The sequence below is a fragment of the Ranitomeya variabilis genome, chromosome 4 (assembly GCF_051348905.1).
Source record: "Ranitomeya variabilis isolate aRanVar5 chromosome 4, aRanVar5.hap1, whole genome shotgun sequence".
In the NCBI taxonomy this organism is placed as follows: domain Eukaryota; kingdom Metazoa; phylum Chordata; class Amphibia; order Anura; family Dendrobatidae; genus Ranitomeya; species Ranitomeya variabilis.
In genome coordinates, this window is record NC_135235.1 from 775,408,880 (window position 1) to 775,435,258 (window position 26,379).

A 26,379-nucleotide genomic window follows, 5' to 3' on the forward strand; every position below is an offset into this window, starting at 1 on the left:
GAGGATCCCACACTATTAGTGGCTCAAAGGCTGTTGAAAAGCAACAGCATTTCTATAAACCAATTCAGCAAAATCCGTTCTCGTTCTTGCAGTGTGCTCAAACAACATTTAGCATCCCTGTATTTAGCAATATTATAGTGAGAAGAATCCACTTAATTTGCGGTGTGTGTCTCCTGGAGCACAATCTGGGCACTATGTGCTGGGTAATAAAATGGCAAATGTGTAATTTTCATTCTCCAACATCCACTGCGTGTTAATTTCCAGAAAGAAAAAGAGGAGAGTATGGAGTGCACCACCATATACTGTATATGGCTACACAGGGTTCACCATGGGCAAATATACAACCATGAGAAACAAAAAGAGAAACAGCATGCCCATATAATTAGGTAACACTCAAGCTCATTAACTTTTTTTATTTAAATTACAAAAAATCAAAACACATAGAACACATTATATGCCCAGAGACTCCAGTACAAAACCCTAACCATGACATACAAAGCCATCCACAACCTGTCTCCTCCATACATCTGTGACCTCGTCTCCCGGTATTTACCTACACGCAACCTCCGATCCTCACAAGATCTCCTTCTCTACTCCCCTCTTATCTCCTCTTCCCACAATCGCATACAAGATTTCTCTCGCGCATCACCCCTACTCTGGAACCCTCTACCACAACACATCAGACTCTTACCTACCATCGAAACCTTGAAAAAGAACCTGAAGACCCACCTCTTCCGACAAGCCTACAACCTGCAGTAACCACCGATCAACCAAACCGCTGCACGACCAGCTCTATCCTCACCTACCTACTGTATTCTCACCCATCCCTTGTAGATTGTGAGCCCTCGCGGGCAGGGTCCTCACTCCTCCTGTACCAGTTATGACTTGTATTGTTTAAGATTATTGTACTTGCTTTTATGTATACCCCTCCTCACATGTAAAGCGCCATGGAATAAATGGCGCTATAACAATAAATAATAATAATATATGTCAAGGTGAAAATATATTTTCTTATATACTTTTTGTACTTTTATATATCTTATACTGTGAAACAATAAGTTTTCCCTTGCTAATGCAAATGTAATTGTATTAAAGATGGCTGCCAGTGTTCATTCTTCACTTTCGTTTAGAATCTGAAAGATTAAAGTTTCATTTCTTTTGAAACCGAAACTTGGAAATAGAAAGAAGAGGAGGAATCCACCAGGAGACGTTCGACGAATCAGAAGGACTGAGCACTAGACGTATACTGCTTAAACCCCACCTATTGCATTCCTTTTTAGTACTGTGTATTGGAAAATAAAGTTCAGTTGTTGTACTGCTCCTCACCGAGGTGGATGCAGGACATCAGCTAAAATTGAATCAGCTGCGTGCCTGAGTCATTTTAATTGGTACCAGATGTTCTGCGCTCACACTACAATTTGGAATGACTGGTGAATGAGGATTTATTGTCGTTACGACCCCGACATATATATGGTTTGTTATTATATATGTAGCTTTGTCATCATTGAGTGGTTTCTATACGCATGCTTTGAAGCCTACATTGACAATTCTGAGTCTTAGTTGGCAGCTGCGGTGGGTCATGGTCTATATTATAAGGCATGACCATTGAGTATTTCACAACCTGCTTTTTAAATGTTTTTAATTGTCATTGTGTCCTATGTGTTCTGATTTTTTGTAATTGAAATAAAAAAAATTAAAGTTTAATGAGCTTAATTTCCGGAAAGTGGCTGTGGAGTCAAAATATTCATTCATCCTACACACGTGGTCTAAATTGTTGGTACCCCTCGTTTAATGACAGAAAACCCACACAATGGTCACAGAACTAACTTGAATCTGACAAAAGTAATAATAAATAAATAAATAATCTATGAAAATGAGCAAATGAAAGTCAGACATTGTTTCTCCATCATGCTTCCACAGAATGTTAAAAAATCAAACTCATGAAATAGGCCTGGACAGAAATGATGGAATCCTTAAATTATTTTGCTGCACAACCTTTTGAGGCAATCACTGCAATCAAATGATTCCTGTAACTGTTTGTTCTCCTCTGGTTCAGTCCTCTCAGCTTGCACTTTGCGTATTTGTTTCCGGTTGCGACTGTGGCCCGTCTACTGACTACTCTTGTGTCTTCTTATTCTGACCCAGCTACCTGACTATTCTTGCCATCTAACAAAAGCAACACCATGGTCCAAGCCTAAGGGTCCCAGTGTAAGTCCAGATCCATGTAATGGTGTTAAAGGGCAATGAGCAAGGCAATCCTTGGGATATGGAAAGCAGAGAAGATAGTGCCAAGCATGTTCATGGTGGAGATCTTTTGAGCTGCCAGTTGACCATGAACAGTGCTCCCAATACATTGTGTCTGCAAACTATTCCAGCTAGATCTGCAGTCAAACAGCTAAATGGCGCTCCTTCCCTTCTGAACACTGCCATGTGCCCAGAGAGTAGTGTACAATCGTATGTAGGGGATTGTGAGAAGATGGAAAATAATTTGTAAGATCCATTTGTTTTCTATTATCCTTTGTGATTAATTCCAAAGTTATCACCACATAAAGTGACTTCCCCTGACGAAGCGGCCCCTGCAGCCGCGATACGCATTGGGACCCCCCACCTGACGGTCCTGTTCTCGGTTCGGCTGCCTGGCTACCATCCTTATCATAGGTGATTTTAGGGCAGCCTTCTTTCACACTGCTTTTTCCCAGCTGCTGGCTTTATACAGGAGCTTTTGGCTCCTATTATTCTTAGGTATGGGCAGCATGTGGTACACGGCATCGCCACATATCCCAGTGGCTATTTATTACTAATATTTATCTTGTATTTTGTGGGTTTGTTGCAGTGTGTTGTTACAGCGCACATTGCCTTTCAGTGTGCTGTGTACGTCCTCATGTATTTACATGTTTCATGCAGTTATCATTCTTGAACAGGCCTGATTGTTTTTGTGATTGTTCTTAATTGTTTTTAACATTGTTTCTTACCATTAAAGTTGTTCCTTTTTGATACTTATCTTGGGTGGTGTGCATTAAATTCCTGAGTGGCTTCTTTTTCTCTGTTTTGGTATATCATGTTTAGCCACTTATTTTTGCACCCCCGTTATTCACTGTGACAGTGTATATATACAGTGTAGTGCGCCAGCCGTGTTGGTCATTTATCACCACATAAAGTGACACACGTCAGATTGTAAAAATGGGGCCTGATTAAGAACACAAAACTGGCTGCGGGAAGAGGTTAAATCAGAGGATTATGGACACTACTGTAATCAGAAACTGACTATAGACAATAACATCTACTGAAATGCTCAAACTGAACAGTCTCCATCAGTAATAAATGAGGAGCTAGTGGTGAAACCTCTCTGGGGGAATTAGAGCACGGGGCTCGGGGACTTCACAATCTAAACTATCGGAAGCTCCAATATTTTCTGTCAGATGAGTTTCAAGAAGAAATATTACACATTTATAGAGAACTGTGTATAATAGTGCAGAGCGGAGATGTCTTAAAGGGAACCTGTCAGCAGGATTGTGCTCAGTGACTACAGACACTGTCAGGTCGGTGCCGTTATACTGATTACACCGATACCTGGTGACGAAATCCATCTTGTGGTTGTTGTTTAATCTGGATTTGTAGTTTTCTGTTAGTCAGATTCTTGTGCTTAGAAGAAAAAAAAATCACATCCAGCAAAATGTCACGGGCGATGTAAGAGATAGATGCTACTGGACAGGCGCCGATGGTGTCATTTTGCTGGATGTAATTTTTTTTTCTAAGCCTCCCAATAGCCACAATATTATAGGCATTATCAACAATAATATCAACACTATTATATGCATTATGTAAAAATGGGGGCAGGTCAGTGAGGGATCAGCGACCTGTCATAAGCCAATACAGTTGAATATGTAACCAGAGCACCACATAAAGCCCCGCCCCCGAGCACCATATAAAGCTTTGCCCCAGAGCACCGCATAAAGCCCTGCCCCAGAGCACCGCATAAAGCCCCGCCCCAGAGCACAGGAATCTCATTAACTGATTAATTAATTATCCGACATGATCAGAGTATGGCGGCCCCGGAGCAAGGGGAGAAAATGTCTCAAGGCCTTTTTCACTGCCCATAGTTCTTTCTTGTTTGAACCGTGATTCTTTGCTAGCAAGGACCTGGTTCCTTGTACTGAGTGAGACCTCAGGTGAGCACCCCAACCTATACCGCTCGCGTCGGTCGTGATGATGTCTTCGACCGGTTTCTGCCACTGGACCCCCATTGTCAGATGTTCCTTTACAGTCCACCAAGTTAGGGAATCTCTTACGCCCAGAGAAAGATATAGATTTCCGTCCAGATGCTCTGACAGAACTTCCCACTGTAGCTGTCTCAGCTGGAATTGTGCCCATCCTACCACCGGAATGCATGACGTTAATGAGCCTAGTAGGGACATTGCTTTTCTTAGGGTCATTGCTGGCTGATGTATTGCTGTACCAGCAAGGTTCATTATTTTGGCCACTTTGTTCTCCGGAAGGAGGCAGAGCTGACACTCGGAGTCCAGTATTAACCCTAGTAAGGACTGTACTTTTATTGGAACTAATCTTGATTTGGGGATATTTATTATCCATCCCAGCTCTATTAGAGTTGATGTTACAACTGTTACTTGATGGGTGCAATGGGTCTCTGTCCTCCCTACCACAAGGAAGTATGGGACAATCAGTACATCCTGGGATCAGAGGTATGACATTACCTCTACCATCACTTTGGTAAAGACCCTGGGAGCTGTAGACAGGCCGAATGGAAGGGCAGTATCTTGGTAATGTTTTATCTGGTTTTGTATGTAGAGACGCCACTCAAGTATTTCCGATATTCCTGATGTATTGGGATATGGTAATATGCATCTTTTAAGTCTATTACTGCCATGAAGCAGTGTTGGAACAGAAGTTTTGTGGTCGTGTTGATAGACTCCATCTTGAAGGAGTAGTTCTCTACTGATTGATTGAGCTTCCTTAGATTGACTATGGTTCTCCAGGAGCCATCCGGTTTTTGTATCAAAAAGAGGGGGGGAGTAAAACCCCCCTCCTTCCTCCTGATCCGGGACTTCCTGCAAAACATTTTTATGAACCAGACCCAAGACCTCTGTTTCCAGAGCAGATTGTTCCTGCTGGGACTTCCTCCGGGGTGTTATTACAAAATTTTGCCTGGGTGGACGGTTGAATTTTATTTTTAGGCCGTCTTTGATAAAATTTAAAACCCAGGTGCAGGGGAGATGTTTATCCAGGCCGGGAAGAAGAGGGAGAGCCTTCCCCCAACCTCTGATGTAATATCATTGGGGGATTTTTTTGCTGATGTAGAGGGCCCTTTGAACATGTAGCCCGATCCCCTTTTATCTTTAAAGTCCCAATTTCTCCTATCTCCTGGGGGGGGGCGACCTCTGTTAAACCTTCTCCGAAAGAAAGTTTTTTTGGGATCTCTAGAGAAACTGGGAAAGGATTTCCTTTTTTTTATCTCATGCATGTTCCAAGATTTCTTCTAGCTTTTTGCCAAAAAGGAGTTGACCGTCACATGGGATGGAGCACAGTTTATGTTTAGACGATAAATCCCCAGGACAACCTTTAAGCCATAGGGATCTCCTTGCCGCATTGGACAAGCCCACTGCTCTGGCTGTTAATCTTCCAGAATCTGCCGAGGAATCTGCTGCTCCTTGCACTAAGGATATGTTCGCAAGGATGTCGACTCTAGTTATTGTATTCCTTAGCTGATCCTCTATCTGCTGTAGCCAGACCATGAGGGCGTGGGCCGTACACGTCCCAGCTAGTGCTGGTTTCAGACCCTCTGCCGAGGCTTCCCAGATGTGTCTCAGAAAACTATCTGCTTTATTATCAAGCGGGTCTTTTAGAACGCCCAAATCTTCCAATGGAAGGGACAATCACACCATCAATTTTAGGGATTTTTTCCCAGGATTCGGAGTCTTTATCCTCAAAAGGATATCTCCTTTTGGATGAAGACGGCAAAGTACCCATTTTCTCAGGTTTTCTCCAATCTTTTTCGATCAATGCTTTGATTTTTGCATTGACCGGAAACGAACGTTTCCTTTTTTCTTCTAACCGGCCAAACATGACATCCTCTAGTGACCTAGGTGTCTTCTCCTCCTTAAGGCCCATTGCAGACTTGCCTGCTTTAACTAATTCTTAAGGAGTCTTTTATTTCTGCCTGTATTATGGCTTTAAGGCTAGTGGCGAAATTAGAGGTCTCTTCCTTTATAGTTTAATTAATGCAGTTAGGGCAGAGATCCTTCTGTCACTGAACTGCAAGCGGAACTTTACAAAGAACAAATTCTCGGTTCATTGTTTTACTGCTAGATTTCCTCGACCCCTAGTGATCTAACAGAAAAAATGGACCCCGTTACCATAAGGGTGACATTCACGTAGATCGCGCACCAGCTGCTGATAGTCAAAGTTACCGGTTTCGGAGGCTGGACAGATGCATGTGCAGCGTCCCTTCTGGACGCCGAAGAGTCTTGCCGGACAGGATGACTGCTGCTCCTACCACTTGAATGGCTACTTATCCTGGTATGCTGGTGGCTCAGAAAGGCATCTGGCGAGAGCTCCTGATGATGATGCTGCTGCAGTGATGGCGGCTGCTGCTCCTGTTGCCCTACTTCCATGATGAAGTTTTGGGCATGAGTGCGTCTTCTGTGGTCATCCCCCTTTTATGGGGGATCCACTGCACTCCCCGCCTCCTCCGGTGCCCAATGGTGGTCCCTCCCCTCCTCTGCCATGCCACCGGAGTCTTTTTACCCCCAGCCGGCGTTCTCTTCATGGGCACCGCCATCTTGGATCCAGCGCCCACCCCCAACGCCACGCCCATTATCAGCGTGCCTTGCGCGTGACGTCAGACGGGCGACCCGGAAGCGGCCGCCGCACCTGGATGCCGGCAGAGAGGGGAGGGTGGCGCTGCAGCCACGGAAGGAACCCAGACATCAGACTGTGCTGCACCAACGTCCGCTCGGATGCTAAGCCCCGGAGGACCCGCGGACGGCGCTTCCAGTACCCGAGGACCGATGCACAAGCACTGCCTGTTCTTCCACGCCGGGACGGGTAGTGGGTAAGTAAAAAATATCTTGTCATGGCTCCATATTATAAACTTCTGTGAAGCAGTTGGAGGTTCATAGTGCTCACCGCACATCTAGATAAGCTCTTTGGGGGGGGTCTAGTTTCCAAAATGGGGTCACTTGTGGGGGGTTTCTACTGTTTAGGCACATCAGGGGCTCTCCAAACGCGACATGGTGTGCGATCTCAATTCCAGCCAATTCTGCACTGAAACAGTCAAACGGCGTTCCTTCCCTTCCGAGCTCTGCCGTGCGCCCAAACTGTGGTTCCCCCCACATATGGGGTATCAGCGTACTCAGGACAAATTGGAAAACAACTTTCGTGGTCTAATTTCTCCCGTTACCCTTGTGAAAATAAAAATTTGGGGTCAAAAAGATCATTATTGTAGAAAAAATGTGATTTTTTATTTTCACGGATCTACGTTATAAACTTCTGTGAAGCACCTGGGGGTTTAAAGTGCTCACCACACATCTAGAAAGGTTCCTTAACCCCTTCACGACAGGCGTGGTACTAGTACGGCGCATGTTGTGTCTCTCCCTTTGATGTGGGCTCCGCCGCTGAGTGTTAGAGCAGGATCCATTTTATTTTGCTTGCCTCCATTTTGTATAAGTGCTACTAATGGTCAGGAAAACAAGTCAATATTCACTATTCTTCATTGTGCTGTTATTGCTGATTGCTAAGAACTAATTGTAGCAGGGAATGTCCTTGGTAAGATAACGAATAATGTTCTGTGTAAAAATATGTTTTCGAAACCATAGGGAGACTAGGGAGTAAAACACTCCGACGCTTAGCCCATATATGGAGAATCCGCCTCCGACATAAGAATGCATAAAAAGTGTGTGTAAGCTTAATAAACTAGAGATACTTCAGATACAGCCCTGGTGTACTGTGTCTTGTCTCTCCGGTGCCGTGACGTCATCTCAATAGTGGACTCATCAGAGAGTAGGTCGAGACCTGCGACAACACTGAGTCCACATCAAAGTCGCGACATGTCAGCTGTTTTGTACAGCTGACATGTGCGCGCAATAGCGGCAGGTGGAATCGCAATTCACCCACCGCTATTAACCTGTTAAATGCCGCTGTCAAACGCCGACAGCGGCATTTAACTACCGCTTCCGGCCACCAGGCCGGAAATGCGCGCATCGCCGACCCCCGTCATGTGATAGGGGGTCAGCGATGCGTTGGCATAACAACCAGAGGTCTCCTTAAGACCTCTATGGTTGTTGATGCTGGCTTGCTGTGAGCGCCACCCTGTGGTCGGCGCTCATAGCAAGCCTGTAATTCAGCTACATAGGAGTGATCTAATGATTGCTCCTATGTAGCTGAGCCGATTGTGCCAGCTTCTAGTCTCCCATGGAGGATATTGAACCATGGAAAAAGTTTTTAAAAAGTGTTTTAAAAAATATGAATAAAATAAAAAAAAATAAAAGTTTAAATCACCCCCCTTTCGCCCCATTCAAAATAAAACAATAAAAAAATAAATAAAATCAAACCTCCACATATCTGGTATCGTTGCGTTCAGAATCACCTGATCTATCAATTAAAATAAAGCATTAACCTGATCGCTAAATGGCGTAGCGAGAAAAAAAATTAAGAACGCCAGAATTACATTTTTTGGGTTGCTGCGACATTGCATTAAAATGTAATAACGGGCAATCAAAAGAATGTATCTGCACCAAAATGCTATCATTAAAAATGTCAGCTCGGCACGCAAAAAATAAGCCTTCACCCGACCCCAGATCACGAAAATTGGAGATGCTACAAGTATCGGAAAATGGCGCAATTTTTTTTTTTTAAGCAAAGTTTGGAATTTTTTTTCACCACTTAGTTAAAAAATAACCTAGTCATGTTAGGTGTCTATGAACTCATAATGACCTGGAGAATCATAATGGCAGGTCAGTTTTAGTATTTAATGAAGCTAGAAAAAAAGACAAACAAAAAACAAGTGTGGGACAGCACTTTTTTTTGCAATTTCACCGCACTTGGAATTTTTTTCCCGGTTTCTAGTACAAGACATGGTAAAACCAATGGTGTCGTTCAAAAGTACAACGTGTCCTGAAAAAAATAAGCCCTCACATGGCCATATTGACGGAAAAATAAAGTTATGGCTCTGGGAAAGTGGGGAGCAAAAAACTTAAACGCAAAAACGAAAAAGTACAAGGTCTTGAAGGGTCTAGTTTCCAAAATGGTGTCACTTGTGGGGGGTCTCCACTGTTTAGGCACATCAGGGGCTCTCCAAACACGACATGGCGTCCGATCTCAATTCCAGCCAATTCTACATTGAAAAAGTCAAACGGCGCTCCTTCCCTTCCGAGCTCTGCCATGCGCCTAAACAGTGGTTTCCCCCCACATATTGGGTATCTGCGTACTCAGGACAAGTTGCACAACAAATTTTGTGGTTCATTTTCTCTTTTTAGAGTTGTGAAAATAAAAAAAATTGGTTCTGAAGTAAAATGTTTGCAAAAAAAAGTTAAATGTTAATTTTGTCCTCCCATTGTTTCAGTTCCTGTGAAGCACGTAAAGGGTTAATAAACTTCTTGAATGTGGTTTTGAGCACCTTGAGGGGTGCAGGTTTTAGAATGGTGTCAAGTTTGGGTATTTTCTGTCATGTAAAAATGGTTTTGTAAATTTTGTTGTAACAATGAGAAATCGCCGGTCAACTTTTAACCCTTATAACTCCCTAACAAAAAAAAAAAATTTCCAAAATTGTGCTGATGTGAAGTAGACATGTGGGAAATGTTACTTATTAAATGTATTGTGTGATATAGCTCTGTGATTTAAGAGCATAAAAATTCAAAGTTTGAAGATTGCGAAATTTTTACATTTTTGCCATATTTCCATTTTTCTCATAAATAATCGCAAGTAATATCGAAGAAATGTTACCACTAACATGAAGTACAATAAGTAACGGAAAAACAGTGTCAGAATCAGCGGGATCCGTTAAAACATTCCAGAGTTATAACCTCATAAAGGGACAGTGGTCAGAATTGTAAAAATTGTCCCGGTCAATAAGGGGTTAATGTTGTTGATCATAAAAGTGAAGTTTGGCCATAAAGACGGGACCTGGTCTTGTAGGGACCATATGATCACATTCAGCAGCACAGAAGGGAGAGAAGGGAGATTCCTCCGATAAGATCTCAGGGTTCTAGGAAGCCAACAGCTTCATTACCCTCCGCTTTCTCTTACAGGCCCATCAGAATATTGTTCTTCTAGTGATTTTCTATCTTGTCAGCACATTCTACGTACGCTGTCATTTGGCTTTATAGTTTACAGGTCTGGGCAGGTAACAGCGTCTCCTAAACCCGGGGGTAGGTGGATCTACCAGGTTGTAAGTTCTATAGAAAAGGGCTTTCATTGACTAAAGTCATTTGAACAGTTTTGGGTGGAGGAGAATGTTGTGGTCTAGAGGCAAAATGGTGATCATGGTAATATGGCCGGACTACACCACCGATAAAGCAGCCACAGCCGGTGATGAGGAGAATCTGTGACCTCTCTGCATTTAGTGGTCACTACTCACCTGGGTAGTCATATGTAGGAATCTCCTCTTTACACCACTCATCCCCCCTCACATATGTCTCTGTAGTATTAATATGGGTCAGATCTTCACCCTGAAACAAATATTATAAAAGTCACCGAGAGATGGAGAAGTCCCATCTATGATCAGCTCTAATCCTGCCATCTCCACCGTTCTCATTACACAAGTATAAAACATATAATACTGGTGGATAAAACAAGACTGAGCACAAGACCTTCACCGGCGTCTACACATCATAGGGGAGATCTCCTGACACCTTCTCTCCATCTACCTGATGATCCTGAGGAGCACTGGGATCTTCTTGGTTACAGTCCTGTGGAAGAAGAGGACGGGGACATCTCTCTGGTGTTGTCCTCTTACTGGATAGATCTGGAGGAAACACATACAGGGAGTGAATTCATTCTTTACATACAGATAATTATAGGCCGTGTGTATTTAGTCCTGTCTATTACCTGAAGATGTGAGGGGCTGGGGAACCTCCATTATGACGTTCTTGTACAGATCTCTGTGTCCTTCTAAATACTCCCACTCCTCCATGGAGAAATAGACAGCGACATCCTGACACCTTATAGGAACCTGACACATACAATGATACTGTCATCCCCCCGATCCCTTCATAGTGTTACTGTATAATGTCCCAGCATTCCCAGCAGTGTCACCTCTCCAGTCAGCAGCTCAATCATCGTGTAGGCGAGTTCTAGGATCTTCTGGTCATTGATGTCCTCATGGATCAGGGGGTGAGGTGGAGGCCCCGTGATTGGGCTCCGGGGTCTTCCCCATCCCTCAGACACAGGGTCCTGACAGCGATCACTAGAGGTCTTCTTCACCACTGTGTAATCCTGGTTATGGAGAGACACATTAATAAATCTCACTACAGACATTTCCAGAGTCCTCACCTCTCCAGTTCTGTCCATCTGTTATTCCCATAGATAAGAATGATGTAATGTGACGTCATCAGAATCTCTCACCTCTCCAGTAAGCCGGAAGAGGATCTCTAGGGTGAGGTGTAATATCCTCTCCGCCATCTTGTCTCTGTCCATATCCATCTGTGATGGGTAAATCTGGACAATTCTCTTTTGTAGAAGATCTTCACTGAGAGGATCCGATATTGTAGAGACCTGAATGAGAAGATCAGCCGATGTAGCTTCATAAAAATCCAGTGTAATATATGGGGGCACACAGGAGCCAGTACTAATATATGGGGGCACACAGGGGCCAGTAGTAATATATGGGGCACACAGGTACCAGTACTAATATATGGGGGCACACAGGGGCCAGCAGTAATATATGGGGGCACACAGGGGACAGTAGTAATATATGGGGCACACGGGGGCCAGTAGTAATATATGGGGGCACACGGGGGCCAGTAGTAATATATAGGGGGCACATGGGGGCCAGTAGTAATATATGGGGGCACACGGGGGCCATTAGTAATATATGGGGGCACACGGGGGCCAGTAGTAATATATGGGGGCACACGGGGGCTAGTAGTAATATATGGGGGCACACAGGAGCCAGTAGTAATATATGGGGGCACACAGGAGCCAGTAGTAATATATGGGGGCACATGGGGGACAGTACTAATATATGGGGGCACATGGAAGACAATACTAATATATGGGGGCACACGGGAAAAAAGTGATAAATGGGGGCACACAGGGGCCAGTAGTAACATATGGGGGCACACAGGGGCCAGTAGTAATATATGGGGCACACAGGGGACAGTAGTAGTATATGTGGGCACACAGGAGCCAGTAGTAATATATGGGCGCACACAGGGGCCAGTAGTAGTATATGTGGGCACACAGGGGCCAGTAGTAGTATATGGGGGCACACAGGGGCCCGTAGTAATATATGGGGGCACACGGGGGCCAGTAGTAATATATGGGGGCACACAGGGGCCAGTAGTAATATATGGGCGCACACAGGGGCCAGTAGCAGTATATGGGGGCACACAGGTGACATTACTATTATATGGGGGCACACAGGGGCCAGTAGTAATATATGGGGGCACACAGGGGAGATCTCCTGACACCTTCTCTCCATCTACCTGATGATCCTGAGGAGCATTGGAATCTTCTTCCTTACAGTCCTGTGGAAGAAGAGGACGGGGACATCTCTCTGGTGTTGTCGTCTTACTGGATAGATCTGGAGGAAACACATACAGGGAGTAAATTCATTCTTTACATACAGATAATTATAGGCCATGTGTATTTAGTCCTGTCTATTACCTGGAGATGTGAGGGGCTGGGGAACCTCCATTATGACGTTCTTGTACAGATCTCTGTGTCCTTCTAAATACTCCCACTCCTCCATGGAGAAATAGACAGCGACATCCTGACACCTTATAGGAACCTGACACATACAATGATACCGTCATCCCCCGATCCCTTCATAGTGTTACTGTATAATGTCCCAGCATTCCCAGCAGTGTCACCTCTCCAGTCAGCAGCTCAGTCATCTTGTAGATGAGTTCTAGGATCTTCTGGTCATTGATGTCCTCATGGATCAGGGGGTGAGGTGGAGGCCCCGTGATTGGGCTCAGGGGTCTTCCCCATCCGTCAGACACAGGGTCCTGACAGCGATCACTAGAGGTCTTCTTCACCACTGTGTAATCCTGGTAATGGAGAGACACATTAATAAATCTCACTGCAGACATTTCCAGAGTCCTCACCTCTCCAGCTCTGTCCATCTGTTATTCCCATAGATAAGAATGATGTAATGTGACATCATCAGAACCTCTCACCTCTCCAGTAAGCCGGAAGAGGATCTCTAGGGTGAGGTGTAATATCCTCTCCACCATCTTGTCTCTGTCCATATCCATCTTTGATGGGTAAATCAGGAAAATTTTCATTTGTAGAACATCTTCACTGCGAGGATCCGATATTGTAGAGACCTGAATGAGAAGATGAGCCGATGTAACATTACAGAAATCATGTGTAATATATGGGGGTACACAGGGGCCAGTAGTAACATACGGGGGCACACAGGGGCCAGTAGTAATATACCGGGGCACACAGGGGCCGGTAGTAATATAAGGGGGCACACAGGGGCGGGTAGTAATATATGGGGGGCACACAGGGGCCGGTAGTAATACACGGGGGCACACAGGTGCAACGGGGGCCAGGGTGGTAGCCGTACCGAGGGATTGCTGCTGCTTCCTCATCACATCCCGACGCTCCGCTCCAGAAATATCATGTCCATTTTGTGGTGTGCTGTGTGTGTCAAGTAGTTCACCCAGCTGTGAGTCAGAATCCTTGACAGCATACAGGGCTCCAATCTGTCGCAGACACACACAAATGTTATCAAAGTCCCGATTCATTTTTAATAAAACTTTACTTAACTCGTGCATCTTCATAACTGATTTAACCCAACAATCTTCAAAAAACATAAGGCTAGGTTCACATTGCGTTAGGGCAATCCGTTAAGCGCTAGCGCTAGCGGATTGCGCTAACGCAATGTTTTTTTCGGGGCCGCGTTTAGGGGTCGCATTAACGTCCCCGCTCTCGCAGATCCCCGATCTGCGAGAGCGGGGAACGGACCTCGGGCGCGCCGCGGACGCTGCAAGCAGCGTCCGCGGCGCATCAAAAAAGAACGGCACATCGCTAGCGCGAGCCAAAAAAGGCACGCGCTAGCGATGCGCTACAGGCGAAATTTACATTGCTGTCAATGGGTCGGACCCGTTGCACGGCGTTAATTGCGACATTTTCGCCGTGCAACGCTGTCCGTTAGCGTGCACACATTAACGCAATGTGAACCTAGCCTAAGAACTTATGCTACTGCACTTTCCCTGGTCTTTTTCTTCAGCTTATCTTCTAGCACCGTGGCTTCCAGACCTGCAGTCCCCTGGGAATTCCAGCTTTCTGATACTAGGTGCTCCCCGTCCACTTTCCCCATCCTGGGCGAAAAATCAGGTTGCCTCTGCAATTCCTGTTCGGACCTTAAGTCCCGGACGTCACGGGAGGTAAACCACAGACAAGCCACCGACCCTTGCAGACTGCCTCGCTTTTCACGTGCTTCAAGATCTAACATCTCCAGACCTGCTTCCCTCAGTGCTTCTTCTGTCTCTTTCATCTGTAACTCACGACACAACTACTACCACTCCTTCTAGAACAATTCCTCTCACTCTCGCTCCTCCCACTACCTGAAAATTACCTCAGAAAGGCACTCTCCCTGCCACTACACTGGCTCCGCCCCTTTCTCAACTGTCACTACTCTGACTGAAACCAGTTCTCAACACAATCTAATCTCTTACTCTACACTGCCCCTGTCACGATATGGTATGAAATATCATATACGTTTAGTTCTGTTGCTAGCAAGCTGTGGGCTTAAAAAAACCCCTTCCCTTTCACTCAGCCAAGAGCTGCCTTGTCAATGTACATGGGGGAAGAGAGTTTTATTGACGAAAGGTATTTACGACCGGCATTTCCTGTAGTGGAAAGTGCCCAGCTTTGACTGGATTAGAAACTTCCAGAATATGAAAGTCTTCTGTTCTGTTTTTGTAAGATATTATGCAAACCGTTTAAGTTATGGACACGAAAATATATATTCTTATTTTCCCTCGATGGATCTACCCATCACTCTAAACACGGGCGTCTAACTCCATCTGGTGAAGAGGTAGGGATTTCTCTGTAAATATGTATCCCAGATAGGACATATTTGATCTCATGGGAATGCCCACGATAATCCAAGATGAATGCCGGGTGTGATATGACGATGACATGTTGTATAGCAAAGTTATAGAAAGTAGATAAATTTAAGGTTGAAGTACTCAGAATGTAGAGAGAAGGGGTTGGAAAAGCCAGCCCTTTCTGTGAGGTCACAGACTGCAGGTTTTAAGTTGCTGGCAGACTTTCAGGAGGCAGATTTGAGTTTTCCTGGACAGCCCTGAGCACGTCCAATGAGCTGGGACGTATGGTTGCCTGCAATGCAATGAGCTGAGAATATGTGAGTTTTATCTTTTCTTAATTTAATCCTTTTATTTTCATAATTACCTTGTACATATTTGCAATTGTCTCATTTGTAACATCTTTGTAAAATATTTTTATAAAGCACTGCCTACATTTGGTGGGGTATATTATTTCATGCCAGTTCTTCCTCCCTGCTCTAAAAATGTACCCTGTTGTGAATTTGGATTCTGGGCTCCCCCGGTGGCTACTGGTGGAATTGAACTGGTGTCTTCATCTTCTCTGTTCACCTGTTCCCATCAAGATGTGGGAGTCGCTATATAACCTTGCTTCTCTGTTAGTTGCTTGCCGGTCAACAATGTTATCAGAAGCCTCTCTGTGCTTGTTCCTGCTCCTAGACAACTACTAGATAAGTTGGACTCTTGTCCATGTTTGTTTTTGCATTTTTGTCCAGTTCACAGCTGTAGTTTTGTTACTGTGTCTGGAAAGCTCTTGTGAACAGGAATTGCCACTCTGGTGTTATGAGTTAATGCCTGAGTTTTAAAGTAATTTCTGGATGGTGTTTTGATAGGGTTTTCAGCTGACCATGAAAGTGTCCTTTCTGTCTTCTGCTATCTAGTAAGTGGACCTCAAATTTGCTAAACCTATTTTCATACTACGTTTGTTATTTCATCTTAATTCACCGCCAATACATGTGGGGGGCCTCTGTCTCCTTTCGGGGTATTTCTCTAGAGGTGAGCTAGGACTAATATTTTCCTCTGCTAGCATTATTTAGTCCTCCGGCTGGCGCTGGGCATCTAGGGATAAAACGTAGGAATGCTACCCGGCCACTGCTAGTTGTGCGGTAGGTTTAGTTCATGGTCAGCTCAGTTCCCATCTTCCAAGAGCTAGTTCCTATATATGCTGATGCTATGTTCTCTTGCCATTTGGAGCTGACAGTTTGACCGGCCCACTAAAGGGTTAAAATCCTTGGCTGAGAAAGGAGAGAAATAAGAAGTCTGCTGAGATTTTTTTTTTTTTTTCCTCTTGAGTGTGCTCTTAATTGGACCTCTTGCCAGTCTGTCTATGCTGCAGCCTTTGTTTTTTTTTTTCTCTTTCTCTGCTTCTAATCTTTGAATGGCTCTGTGTCCACCTGTTTGTAATGGATCTTCAGAGTGTAACTGCAGGTTTGAATAATCTCGCCACGAAGGTACAACATTTGCAAGATTTTGTTTGTCATGCACCTGTATCTGAGCCGAGAATTCCTTTGCCGGAATTTTTCTCGGGGAATAGATCTGGGTTTCAGAATTTTCGAAATAATTGCAAATTATTTTTGTCCCTGAAATCTCGCTCTGCCGGAGACCCTGCACAGCAGGTCAGGATTGTGATTTCCTTGCTCCGGGGTGCCCCTCAAGATTGGGCTTTTTCATTGACACCAGGGGATCCTGCGTTGCTCAATGTGGATGCGTTTTTTCTGGCCTTGGGGTTGCTTTATGACGAACCTCATTTGGAGCTTCAGGCAGAAAAAACTTTGATGTCCCTTTCTCAGGGGCAAGATGAAGCTGAAATTTACTGCCAAAGATTCCGTAAATGGTCTGTGCTTACTCAGTGGAATGAGTGCGCCCTGGCGGCGACTTTCAGAGAGGGTCTCTCTGATGCCATTAAGGATGTTATGGTGGGGTTCCCTGTGCCTGCAGGTCTGAATGAGTCCATGACAATGGCTATTCAGATCGATAGGCGTTTGCGGGAGCGCAAACCAGTGCACCATCTGGCGGTGTCCACTGAGAAGACGCCAGAGAGTATGCAGTGTGATAGAATTCTGTCCAGAAGCGAGCGGCAGAATTTTAGACGGAAAAACGGGTTGTGTTTCTATTGTGGTGATTCTACTCATGTTATATCAGCATGCTCTAAGCGCACTAAAAAGCTTGATAAATCTGTTTCTGTTTGCACTTTACAGTCTAAGTTTATTCTATCTGTGACCCTGATTTGCTCTTTGTCATCTATTACCACGGACGCCTATGTCGACTCTGGCGCCGCTTTGAGTCTTATGGATTGTTCCTTTGCCAAACGCTGTGGGTATGATTTAGAGCCTTTGGAGACTCCTATTCCTCTGAAGGGGATTGACTCCACCCCATTGGCTAATAATAAACCACAATATTGGACACAAGTAACTATGCGTATTAATCCAGATCACCAGGAGATTATTCGCTTTCTGGTGCTGTATAATCTACATGATGATTTGGTGCTAGGATTGCCATGGCTGCAATCTCACAACCCAGTCCTTGACTGGAGAGCTATGTCTGTGTTGAGCTGGGGATGTAAGGGGGTTCATGGGGATGTACCTTTGGTTTCCATTTCATCATCTATTCCCTCTGAAATTCCTGAGTTCTTGTCTGACTATCGTGACGTCTTTGAAGAACCCAAGCTTGGTTCGTTACCTCCGCACCGAGAGTGCGATTGTGCCATAGATTTAATCCCGGGTAGTAAATACCCAAAGGGTCGTTTATTTAATCTGTCTGTGCCTGAACATGCTGCTATGCGAGAATATATAAAGGAGTCCTTGGAAAAGGGACATATTCGTCCATCGTCATCTCCCTTAGGAGCCGGTTTTTTCTTTGTGTCAAAAAAAGACGGCTCTTTGAGACCATGTATTGATTATCGGCTTTTGAATAAAATCACTGTTAAATATCAATACCCATTGCCGTTGCTGACTGATTTGTTTGCTCGCATAAAGGGGGCCAAGTGGTTCTCTAAGATTGACCTTCGTGGGGCGTATAATTTGGTGCGAATCAGGCGGGGGGATGAGTGGAAAACCGCATTTAATACGCCCGAGGGCCACTTTGAGTATTTGGTGATGCCTTTTGGTCTTTCAAATGCTCCGTCAGTTTTCCAGTCCTTTATGCATGATATTTTTCGCGATTATTTGGATAAATTTATGATTGTGTATCTGGATGATATTCTGATTTTTTCGGATGACTGGGACTCTCATGTCCAGCAAGTCAGGAGGGTTTTTCAGGTTTTGCGGTCTAATTCTTTGTGTGTGAAGGGTTCTAAGTGTGTTTTTGGGGTACAGAGGATTTCCTTTTTGGGATATATTTTTTCTCCCTCTTCCATTGAAATGGATCCTGTCAAGGTTCAAGCTATTTGTGATTGGACGCAGCCCTCTTCTCTTAAGAGTCTTCAGAAATTTTTGGGCTTTGCTAATTTTTATCGTCGATTTATTGCTGGTTTTTCGGATGTTGTTAAGCCATTGACCGATTTGACTAAGAAGGGTGCTGATGTTGCTGATTGGTCCCCTGATGCTGTGGAGGCCTTTCGGGAGCTTAAGCGCCGTTTTTCCTCTGCCCCTGTGTTGCGTCAGCCTGATGTTGCTCTTCCTTTTCAGGTTGAGGTCGACGCTTCTGAGATTGGAGCTGGGGCAGTGTTGTCGCAGAAAAGTTCCGACTGCTCCGTGATGAGGCCTTGTGCCTTCTTTTCCCGTAAATTTTCGCCCGCTGAGCGGAATTATGATGTTGGGAATCGGGAGCTTTTGGCCATGAAGTGGGCTTTTGAGGAGTGGCGCCATTGGCTTGAGGGGGCCAGACATCAGGTGGTGGTATTGACTGACCACAAAAATTTGATTTATCTTGAGACCGCCAGGCGCCTGAATCCTAGACAGGCGCGCTGGTCATTATTTTTCTCTCGGTTTAATTTTGTGGTGTCATACCTACCGGGTTCTAAGAATGTTAAGGCGGATGCCCTTTCTAGGAGTTTTGAACCTGACTCGCCTGGTAACTCTGAGCCCACAGGTATCCTTAAGGATGGAGTGATATTGTCAGCCGTTTCTCCAGACCTGCGGCGGGCCTTGCAGGAGTTTCAGGCGGATAGACCGGATCGTTGCCCACCTGATAAACTGTTTGTTCCTGATGATTGGACCAGTAGAGTCATCTCTGAGGTTCATTCTTCTGCGTTGGCAGGTCATCCTGGAATTTTTGGTACCAGGGATTTGGTGGCAAGGTCCTTCTGGTGGCCTTCCCTGTCACGAGATGTGCGAGGCTTTGTGCAGTCTTGTGACGGTTGTGCTCGGGCCAAGCCTTGTTGTTCTCGGGCTAGTGGATTATTGTTGCCCTTGCCTATTCCTAAGAGGCCTTGGACGCACATCTCGATGGATTTTATTTCAGATCTGCCTGTTTCTCAGAAGATGTCTGTCATCTGGGTGGTGTGTGACCGTTTCTCTAAGATGGTCCATTTGGTTCCCCTGCCCAAGTTGCCTTCTTCTTCCGAGTTGGTTCCTCTGTTTTTTCAAAATGTTGTTCGTTTGCATGGTATTCCTGAGAATATCGTTTCTGACAGAGGAACCCAATTTGTGTCTAGATTTTGGCGGGCATTCTGTGCTAGGATGGGCATAGATTTATCTTTTTCGTCCGCTTTCCATCCTCAGACTAATGGCCAGACCGAGCGGACTAATCAGACCCTGGAGACATATCTGAGGTGTTTTGTGTCTGCTGACCAGGATGATTGGGTTGCTTTTTTGCCATTGGCGGAGTTCGCTCTCAATAATCGGGCCAGCTCTGCCACTTTGGTGTCCCCGTTTTTCTGTAATTCGGGGTTTCATCCTCGATTTTCCTCTGGTCAGGTGGAATCTTCGGATTGTCCTGGAGTGGATGCTGTGGTGGAGAGATTGCATCAGATCTGGGGGCAGGTGGTGGACAATTTGAAGTTGTCCCAGGAGAAGACTCAGCTTTTTGCCAACCGCCACCGTCGTGTTGGTCCTCGGCTTTGTGTTGGGGATTTGGTGTGGTTGTCTTCTCGTTTTGTCCCTATGAGGGTCTCTTCTCCTAAGTTTAAGCCTCGGTTCATCGGCCCGTATAAGATATTGGAGATTCTTAACCCTGTTTCTTTCCGTTTGGACCTCCCTGCGTCCTTTTCTATTCATAACGTTTTTCATCGGTCGTTATTGCGCAGGTATGAGGTACCGGTTGTGCCTTCCGTTGAGCCTCCTGCTCCGGTGTTGGTTGAGGGTGAGTTGGAGTACGTTGTGGAGAAAATCTTAGACTCCCGTGTTTCCAGACGGAGACTCCAGTATCTGGTCAAGTGGAAGGGATACGGCCAGGAGGATAATTCTTGGGTGAATGCATCTGATGTTCATGCCTCTGATCTGGTTCGTGCCTTTCATAGGGCCCATCCTGATCGCCCTGGTGGTTCTAGTGAGGGTTCGGTGCCCCCTCCTTGAGGGGGGGGTACTGTTGTGAATTTGGATTCTGGGCTCCCCCGGTGGCTACTGGTGGAATTGAACTGGTGTCTTCATCTTCTCTGTTCACCTGTTCCCATCAAGATGTGGGAGTCGCTATATAACCTTGCTTCTCTGTTAGTTGCTTGCCGGTCAACAATGTTATCAGAAGCCTCTCTGTGCTTGTTCCTGCTCCTAGACAACTACTAGATAAGTTGGACTCTTGTCCATGTTTGTTTTTGCATTTTTGTCCAGTTCACAGCTGTAGTTTTGTTACTGTGTCTGGAAAGCTCTTGTGAACAGGAATTGCCACTCTGGTGTTATGAGTTAATGCCTGAGTTTTAAAGTAATTTCTGGATGGTGTTTTGATAGGGTTTTCAGCTGACCATGAAAGTGTCCTTTCTGTCTTCTGCTATCTAGTAAGTGGACCTCAAATTTGCTAAACCTATTTTCATACTACGTTTGTTATTTCATCTTAATTCACCGCCAATACATGTGGGGGGCCTCTGTCTCCTTTCGGGGTATTTCTCTAGAGGTGAGCTAGGACTAATATTTTCCTCTGCTAGCATTATTTAGTCCTCCGGCTGGCGCTGGGCATCTAGGGATAAAACGTAGGAATGCTACCCGGCCACTGCTAGTTGTGCGGTAGGTTTAGTTCATGGTCAGCTCAGTTCCCATCTTCCAAGAGCTAGTTCCTATATATGCTGATGCTATGTTCTCTTGCCATTGAGATCATGACAGTACCCTAAGTCTCTTGAAGGGAAATTACGCTACTGTTTTGGGTTAGCTTCGGACCCGTTGAATCGAAGCTGGTGGCAGTAATACCGTGTACTGTGCAGGCCTTTGGGTGTCACTGTAGCGACTGTGGCTTGATAATTATTGTTCCTGCCTGAGTGGGAGTAGTTATCGCGTCGCTGCAGCGTGCCCAATAGCCAGTACATAGCAGGCAGCCTTTCTGGCGACTAATTACCCTAGGTGCAGTACCTAATCTGACCTGACGGTAAGGGGGGCGCCAGAGAGCTGCAAGGGTTAAGTGGAACTGTAAGCGGGATATACACAAATCCCTGCAGTTCATGGTATATTGAAGAGCAGTGGGATACCTAAAATAAGCCCCTGCTGTAAACTAAGAGGTCAATAACCTTGTGTGTGTTCTTTTCATCACATTGTGGCAGTGGAGGGATAACCAAGATAAGCCCCCTGCACATGTGATAGCCGTCTGTTGGTCTAAAGTCACCCCAATCCGTGACATATTGGTGGCAGTGGTCAGGAATCCCTGTGGATTTCGTGACAAACTGCTGGCCGCGGCTAAGGGATCTTTACAGTCACGGTGTGAATCGTGACAGCCCCCCTTAACACTAACCCACAACCATACCTCCCAACCATCCCGGAACCAGCCGGACTGTCCCGATTTTGACAGTCAACCCTGCGATCCCGGGCGGGACATTAGTTGTCCCGCACTGGTTGGGAGGTGTGTATATCACCCGGTGAGCTCCCTGAGCCCCTGCACCCGTCCCGCAGAGAACTGCAGCATATTGGCTGCTCTGTGCGCACAGGCTCAGGACCTGTGATAAAGTCACAGGATGGGAGGAGTCAGGGGGTCACATGATCGGGAGGACCTCCGTGTACAGGACTCTGCTGGTTGTCATGACGCTGGAAGGTAAGCATATGTGTGAGGTCAGGAGGTGTTTACAGTGTGGATGTAGCAGAGCCGTGTGTGTACAAGGTGTATGGATCGGAGCAGCGTGTGAAAGGTGTATGGAGCAGAGTCGTGTAAGATGTGTACGGAGCTGTGTGTACGAGGTGTACGGAGCGGAACAGCATGTGTACGAGGTGAGCGGAGCAGAGCCATGTGTGTACAAGGTATACGGAGTGGAGCAGCGTGTGCAATGTGTATGGAGCGGAGCCGTGTGTGTATGAGGTGTACGGAGCTGAGCCGTGTGTGTACGGAGTGGAGCCATGTGTGTACGAGATGTATGGAGAGGAGCCGTGTGTGTATGAGGTGTACGGAGCGGAGCCGTGTGTGTATAAGGTGTATGGAGCAGAGCCGTGTGTGTACGAAGTGTACGGAGTGGAGCCGTATGTGTACGAGGTGTACGGAGCCGCATGTGCAAGGTGTATGGAGCGGAGTCGTGTGTGTACGAGGTGTACGGAGTGGAGCCGTGTGTGTACAAGATGTATGGAGAGGAGCCGTATGTGTATGAGGTGTACGGAGCAGAGCCATGTGTGTACAAGGTACACGGAGCGGAGCCATGTGTGTGCAAGGTACACGGAGCGGAGCAGCGTGTGCAATGTGTACGGAGCGGAGCCGTGTGTGTACGAGATGTATGGAGAGGAGCCGTGTGTGTCTGAGGTGTACGGAGTGGAGCCGCATGTGCAAAGTGTATGGAGAGGAGCCGTGTGTGTATGAGGTGTACGGAGCAGAGCTGTGTGTGTACGAAGTGTATGGAGTGGAGCCGTGTGTGTACAAGGTGTATGGGGAGGAGCCGTGTGTGTATGAGGTGTACGGAGCAGAGCCGTATGAGCAAGGTGTATGGAGCGGAGTCGTGTGTGTACGAGGTGTATGGAGCGGAGTCGCATGTGTATGAGGTGTACGGAGCGGACGCTGGCTGTGTCGGATCGGAGCAGATATTGCTCCTTGCTCTGACACTGACTGGCACAGGAGACACAGGTCTTTATCAGTGGCGTATCACAGCTGCAGCGACGTGAGCAGTCAGCGGCGCAGCTGGATGACACCATTCAGCGCCGTGGGAGTGGAAGTTGCCAGCTGCTGCGAGGGAGCGCGGTGAAAGGTGTCTGTGTGTAGTGATGGAGAAGGCAATGATGGGGGTGGGGTAACCATGTGTGGCCATTATACTGTACCCAGCATTGTGTGGGGCCATTATACTGTATGGAGCATCGTGAGGGGCCATTATACTGTACCCAGCATTATGTGTGGCCATTATACTATACCCAGCATCGTGTGGGGCCATTATACTGTACAAAGCATCATGTGGCGCCATTATACTGTATGGACCATCACGTGGGGCAAGTATACTGTACGCAGCATCATGTGGGGCCATTATACAGTATGGAACATAATGTGGCCATTATACAGTATGGAGCATTATGTGTGGCCATTATACAGTATGGAACATCATGTGGAGCCATTATACAGTAAGGAACATCATGTGTGGCCATTATACAGTATGGAGCATCATGTGTGGCCATTATACAGTACGCAGCATCATGTGTGGCCATTATACAGTACGAAGCATTATATGGGGCTATTATACACTATGGAGCATAATGTGGCCTATGGCCATTGTACAGTATGGAGCGTCATGTGTGGCCATTATACAGTATGGAGTGTCATGTGTGGCCATTATACAGTATTGAGCGTCATGTGTGGCCATTATACAGTATGGAGCATCATGTGGGGTCATTATACAGTATGGAGTGTCATGTGTGGCCATTATACAGTATGGAGCGTCATGTGTGGCCATTATACAGTATGGAGCATCATGTATGGCCATTATACAGTATGGAGTGTCATGTGTGGCCATTATACAGTATGGAGCGTCATGTGTGGCCATTGTACAGTATGGAGCATCATGTGTGGCCATTGTACAGTATGGAGCGTCGTGTGTGGACATTGTACAGTATGGAGCGTCGTGTGTGGCCATTGTACAGTATGGAGCGTCGTGTGTGGCCATTGTACACTATGGAGTGTCGTGTGTGGCCATTGTACACTATGGAGCGTCGTGTGTGGCCATTGTACAGTATGGAGCGTCGTGTGTGGCCATATTTTTTTATTCATAATTATTGTTTACGAAACATTGTGATCAGAAGTGCTAAATGGGTGTGGTTGGGGCGTGGCTAGTTGTGAAATGGGTGTGGTCAGAGGTGTGGCCTAAAATTTGCCGTAGTAATATATGGGGGCACACAGGGACCAGTAGTAATATATGGGGGCACACAGGGGCCAGTGGTAATATATGGGGGCACACAGGGGACAGTAGTAATATATGGGGGCAAACAGGGGCCAGTAGTAATATATGGAGGCACACAGGGGCCAGTAGTATTATATGGAGGCACACAGGGGCCAGTAGTAATATATGGGGGCACACAGGGGCCAGTAGTAATATATGGGGGCACACAGGGGCCAGTAGTAATATATGGGGGCACACAGGGGCCAGTAGTAATATATGGGGGCACACAGGGGCCAGTAGTAATATATGGGGGCACACAGGGGGCAGTAGTAATATATGGGGGCACACAGGGGCCAGTTGTAATATATAGGGGCACACAGGGGCCAGTAATACTAGTTACGGCCACATAGCAGGACTTATGGCCCCTGTAGGTGAATATTACCATGTGGGGGAAGAAGGGAGAATTCTTAGGCTACGTTCACATTTGCGTTGTTGGGCGCAGCGTCAGTGACGGATACCGACGCATGCGTCCCTATCTTTAAGATGGGGGGTGCATGGACATGCGCCGGTATGCGTTGTAATGTGTTTTATGAAACATGCGTCATTTTGACGCACCAGACAGGGCGTGAACGACCCTACATGTAGTGTTTTCCCTGCGCCTAATTTCCTGTACTTTACTATTTTATGACAATGCATGCATCCAAAAACGCTGCATTGTGTATATGAGTTTTGGGTTGCGTCGCCGACGCTGTGCCCAACAACGCAAATGTGAACGTATCCTTAGGCTACTTTCACACTAGCGCCGGACGACGCACGACAAATTGTGTGGTACCGACGCTAGCAGTGAATGCGCCGCACAACGGGGGCAGCGGATGCTGTATTTCAACGCATCCGCTGCCCCATGGTGAGCTCCGGGGAGGCGGAGTTCCGGCCGCGCATGCGCGGTTGGAAAAGACAGGAACGACGCACCAAACAACGTTACGTTTTCTGGTGGCGACGGTCCGACATGTGGCAATGCGTCGCACTGCGTCATTAATAAAAGTCTATGGAGAAAAAACGCATCCTGCAAGCAATTTTGCAGGATGTGTTTTTTGCATTGCGATGTGCAGTGCACGACGCTAGTGTGAAAGACGCCTAACAGCGGCCGGGACACAGGGGAGGACAATACTGGGTGGAGACAAAGAGGAAACCGCACTCACTGCACAGACACAGCCAGGACTGCCAGGTGTGAATAAGCGCTATAGTGAGGGAGCGGAGTATGGTGGCGGTATAGGAGGAGGGGGACGAGGACCGCACCTGCAGAGCCGCACACCGGGAATAATCCACTGGGGGAAGAAGGAGCTTCTGGTGGAAACACTGGACTGTGCGGCTCCGCCCAGGTGTGACGTCATTTCCTGGGCGTGTCACACTGGGGGCGTGTCCTTAGTGCAGGCAGAGAAGCCGCCATTACAGGGGCAGGCAGCGGCTATACAGCCCAGGCTCACCCGGCAGGAGAGCACAGATCCCTGCCGTGTCCTGACCGCACTGTGCGGCTCCAGCTCCCACCAGCAGTGTGCTGCCCCCTACTGCGCAGCCGCCTGGAGGCCCCGCCCTCAGCCGTCACGTGAAGCTGACAAGGCACGGGACTACATTTCCCGACGTTCCCTGCTTGGCGCTTCCGAGTAACGCGGGAAGCAGTGACAGCAAACACCGCGAGAAGAAGCGGTTCCCGGTAACGGGCAGGAAATTCCCCGAGCGGGGCCGCCTACCGTAATCCCTGTGTCCGCCGTG

General features: G+C 46.6%; 1 protein-coding gene across 2 annotated transcripts in view; it reads right to left on the reverse strand.

Annotated features, from left to right (window-relative positions):
• LOC143766962 (uncharacterized) overlaps positions 1 to 26,151 on the reverse strand; it is a 31,685-nt gene extending 5,534 nt beyond the window's left edge. Inside the window, exons 1-11 of one of the 2 annotated variants that reach the window (XM_077254983.1) lie at positions 25,906 to 26,151; positions 13,751 to 13,889; positions 13,356 to 13,505; positions 13,047 to 13,226; positions 12,841 to 12,964; positions 12,660 to 12,757; positions 11,578 to 11,727; positions 11,269 to 11,448; positions 11,062 to 11,185; positions 10,881 to 10,978; positions 10,592 to 10,682 (exon numbers count right to left, since the gene is read on the reverse strand). In XM_077254983.1, coding sequence (XP_077111098.1) covers positions 10,592 to 10,682; positions 10,881 to 10,978; positions 11,062 to 11,185; positions 11,269 to 11,448; positions 11,578 to 11,727; positions 12,660 to 12,757; positions 12,841 to 12,964; positions 13,047 to 13,226; positions 13,356 to 13,463 — 1,153 coding nt within the window. In that variant the 5' untranslated portion in view covers positions 13,464 to 13,505; positions 13,751 to 13,889; positions 25,906 to 26,151. The remainder of the gene's footprint in view (positions 1 to 10,591; positions 10,683 to 10,880; positions 10,979 to 11,061; positions 11,186 to 11,268; positions 11,449 to 11,577; positions 11,728 to 12,659; positions 12,758 to 12,840; positions 12,965 to 13,046; positions 13,227 to 13,355; positions 13,506 to 13,750; positions 13,890 to 25,905) is intronic. The other variant, XM_077254982.1, reaches the window with a different exon arrangement.
• Positions 26,152 to 26,379: the final 228 nt, after the last annotated feature.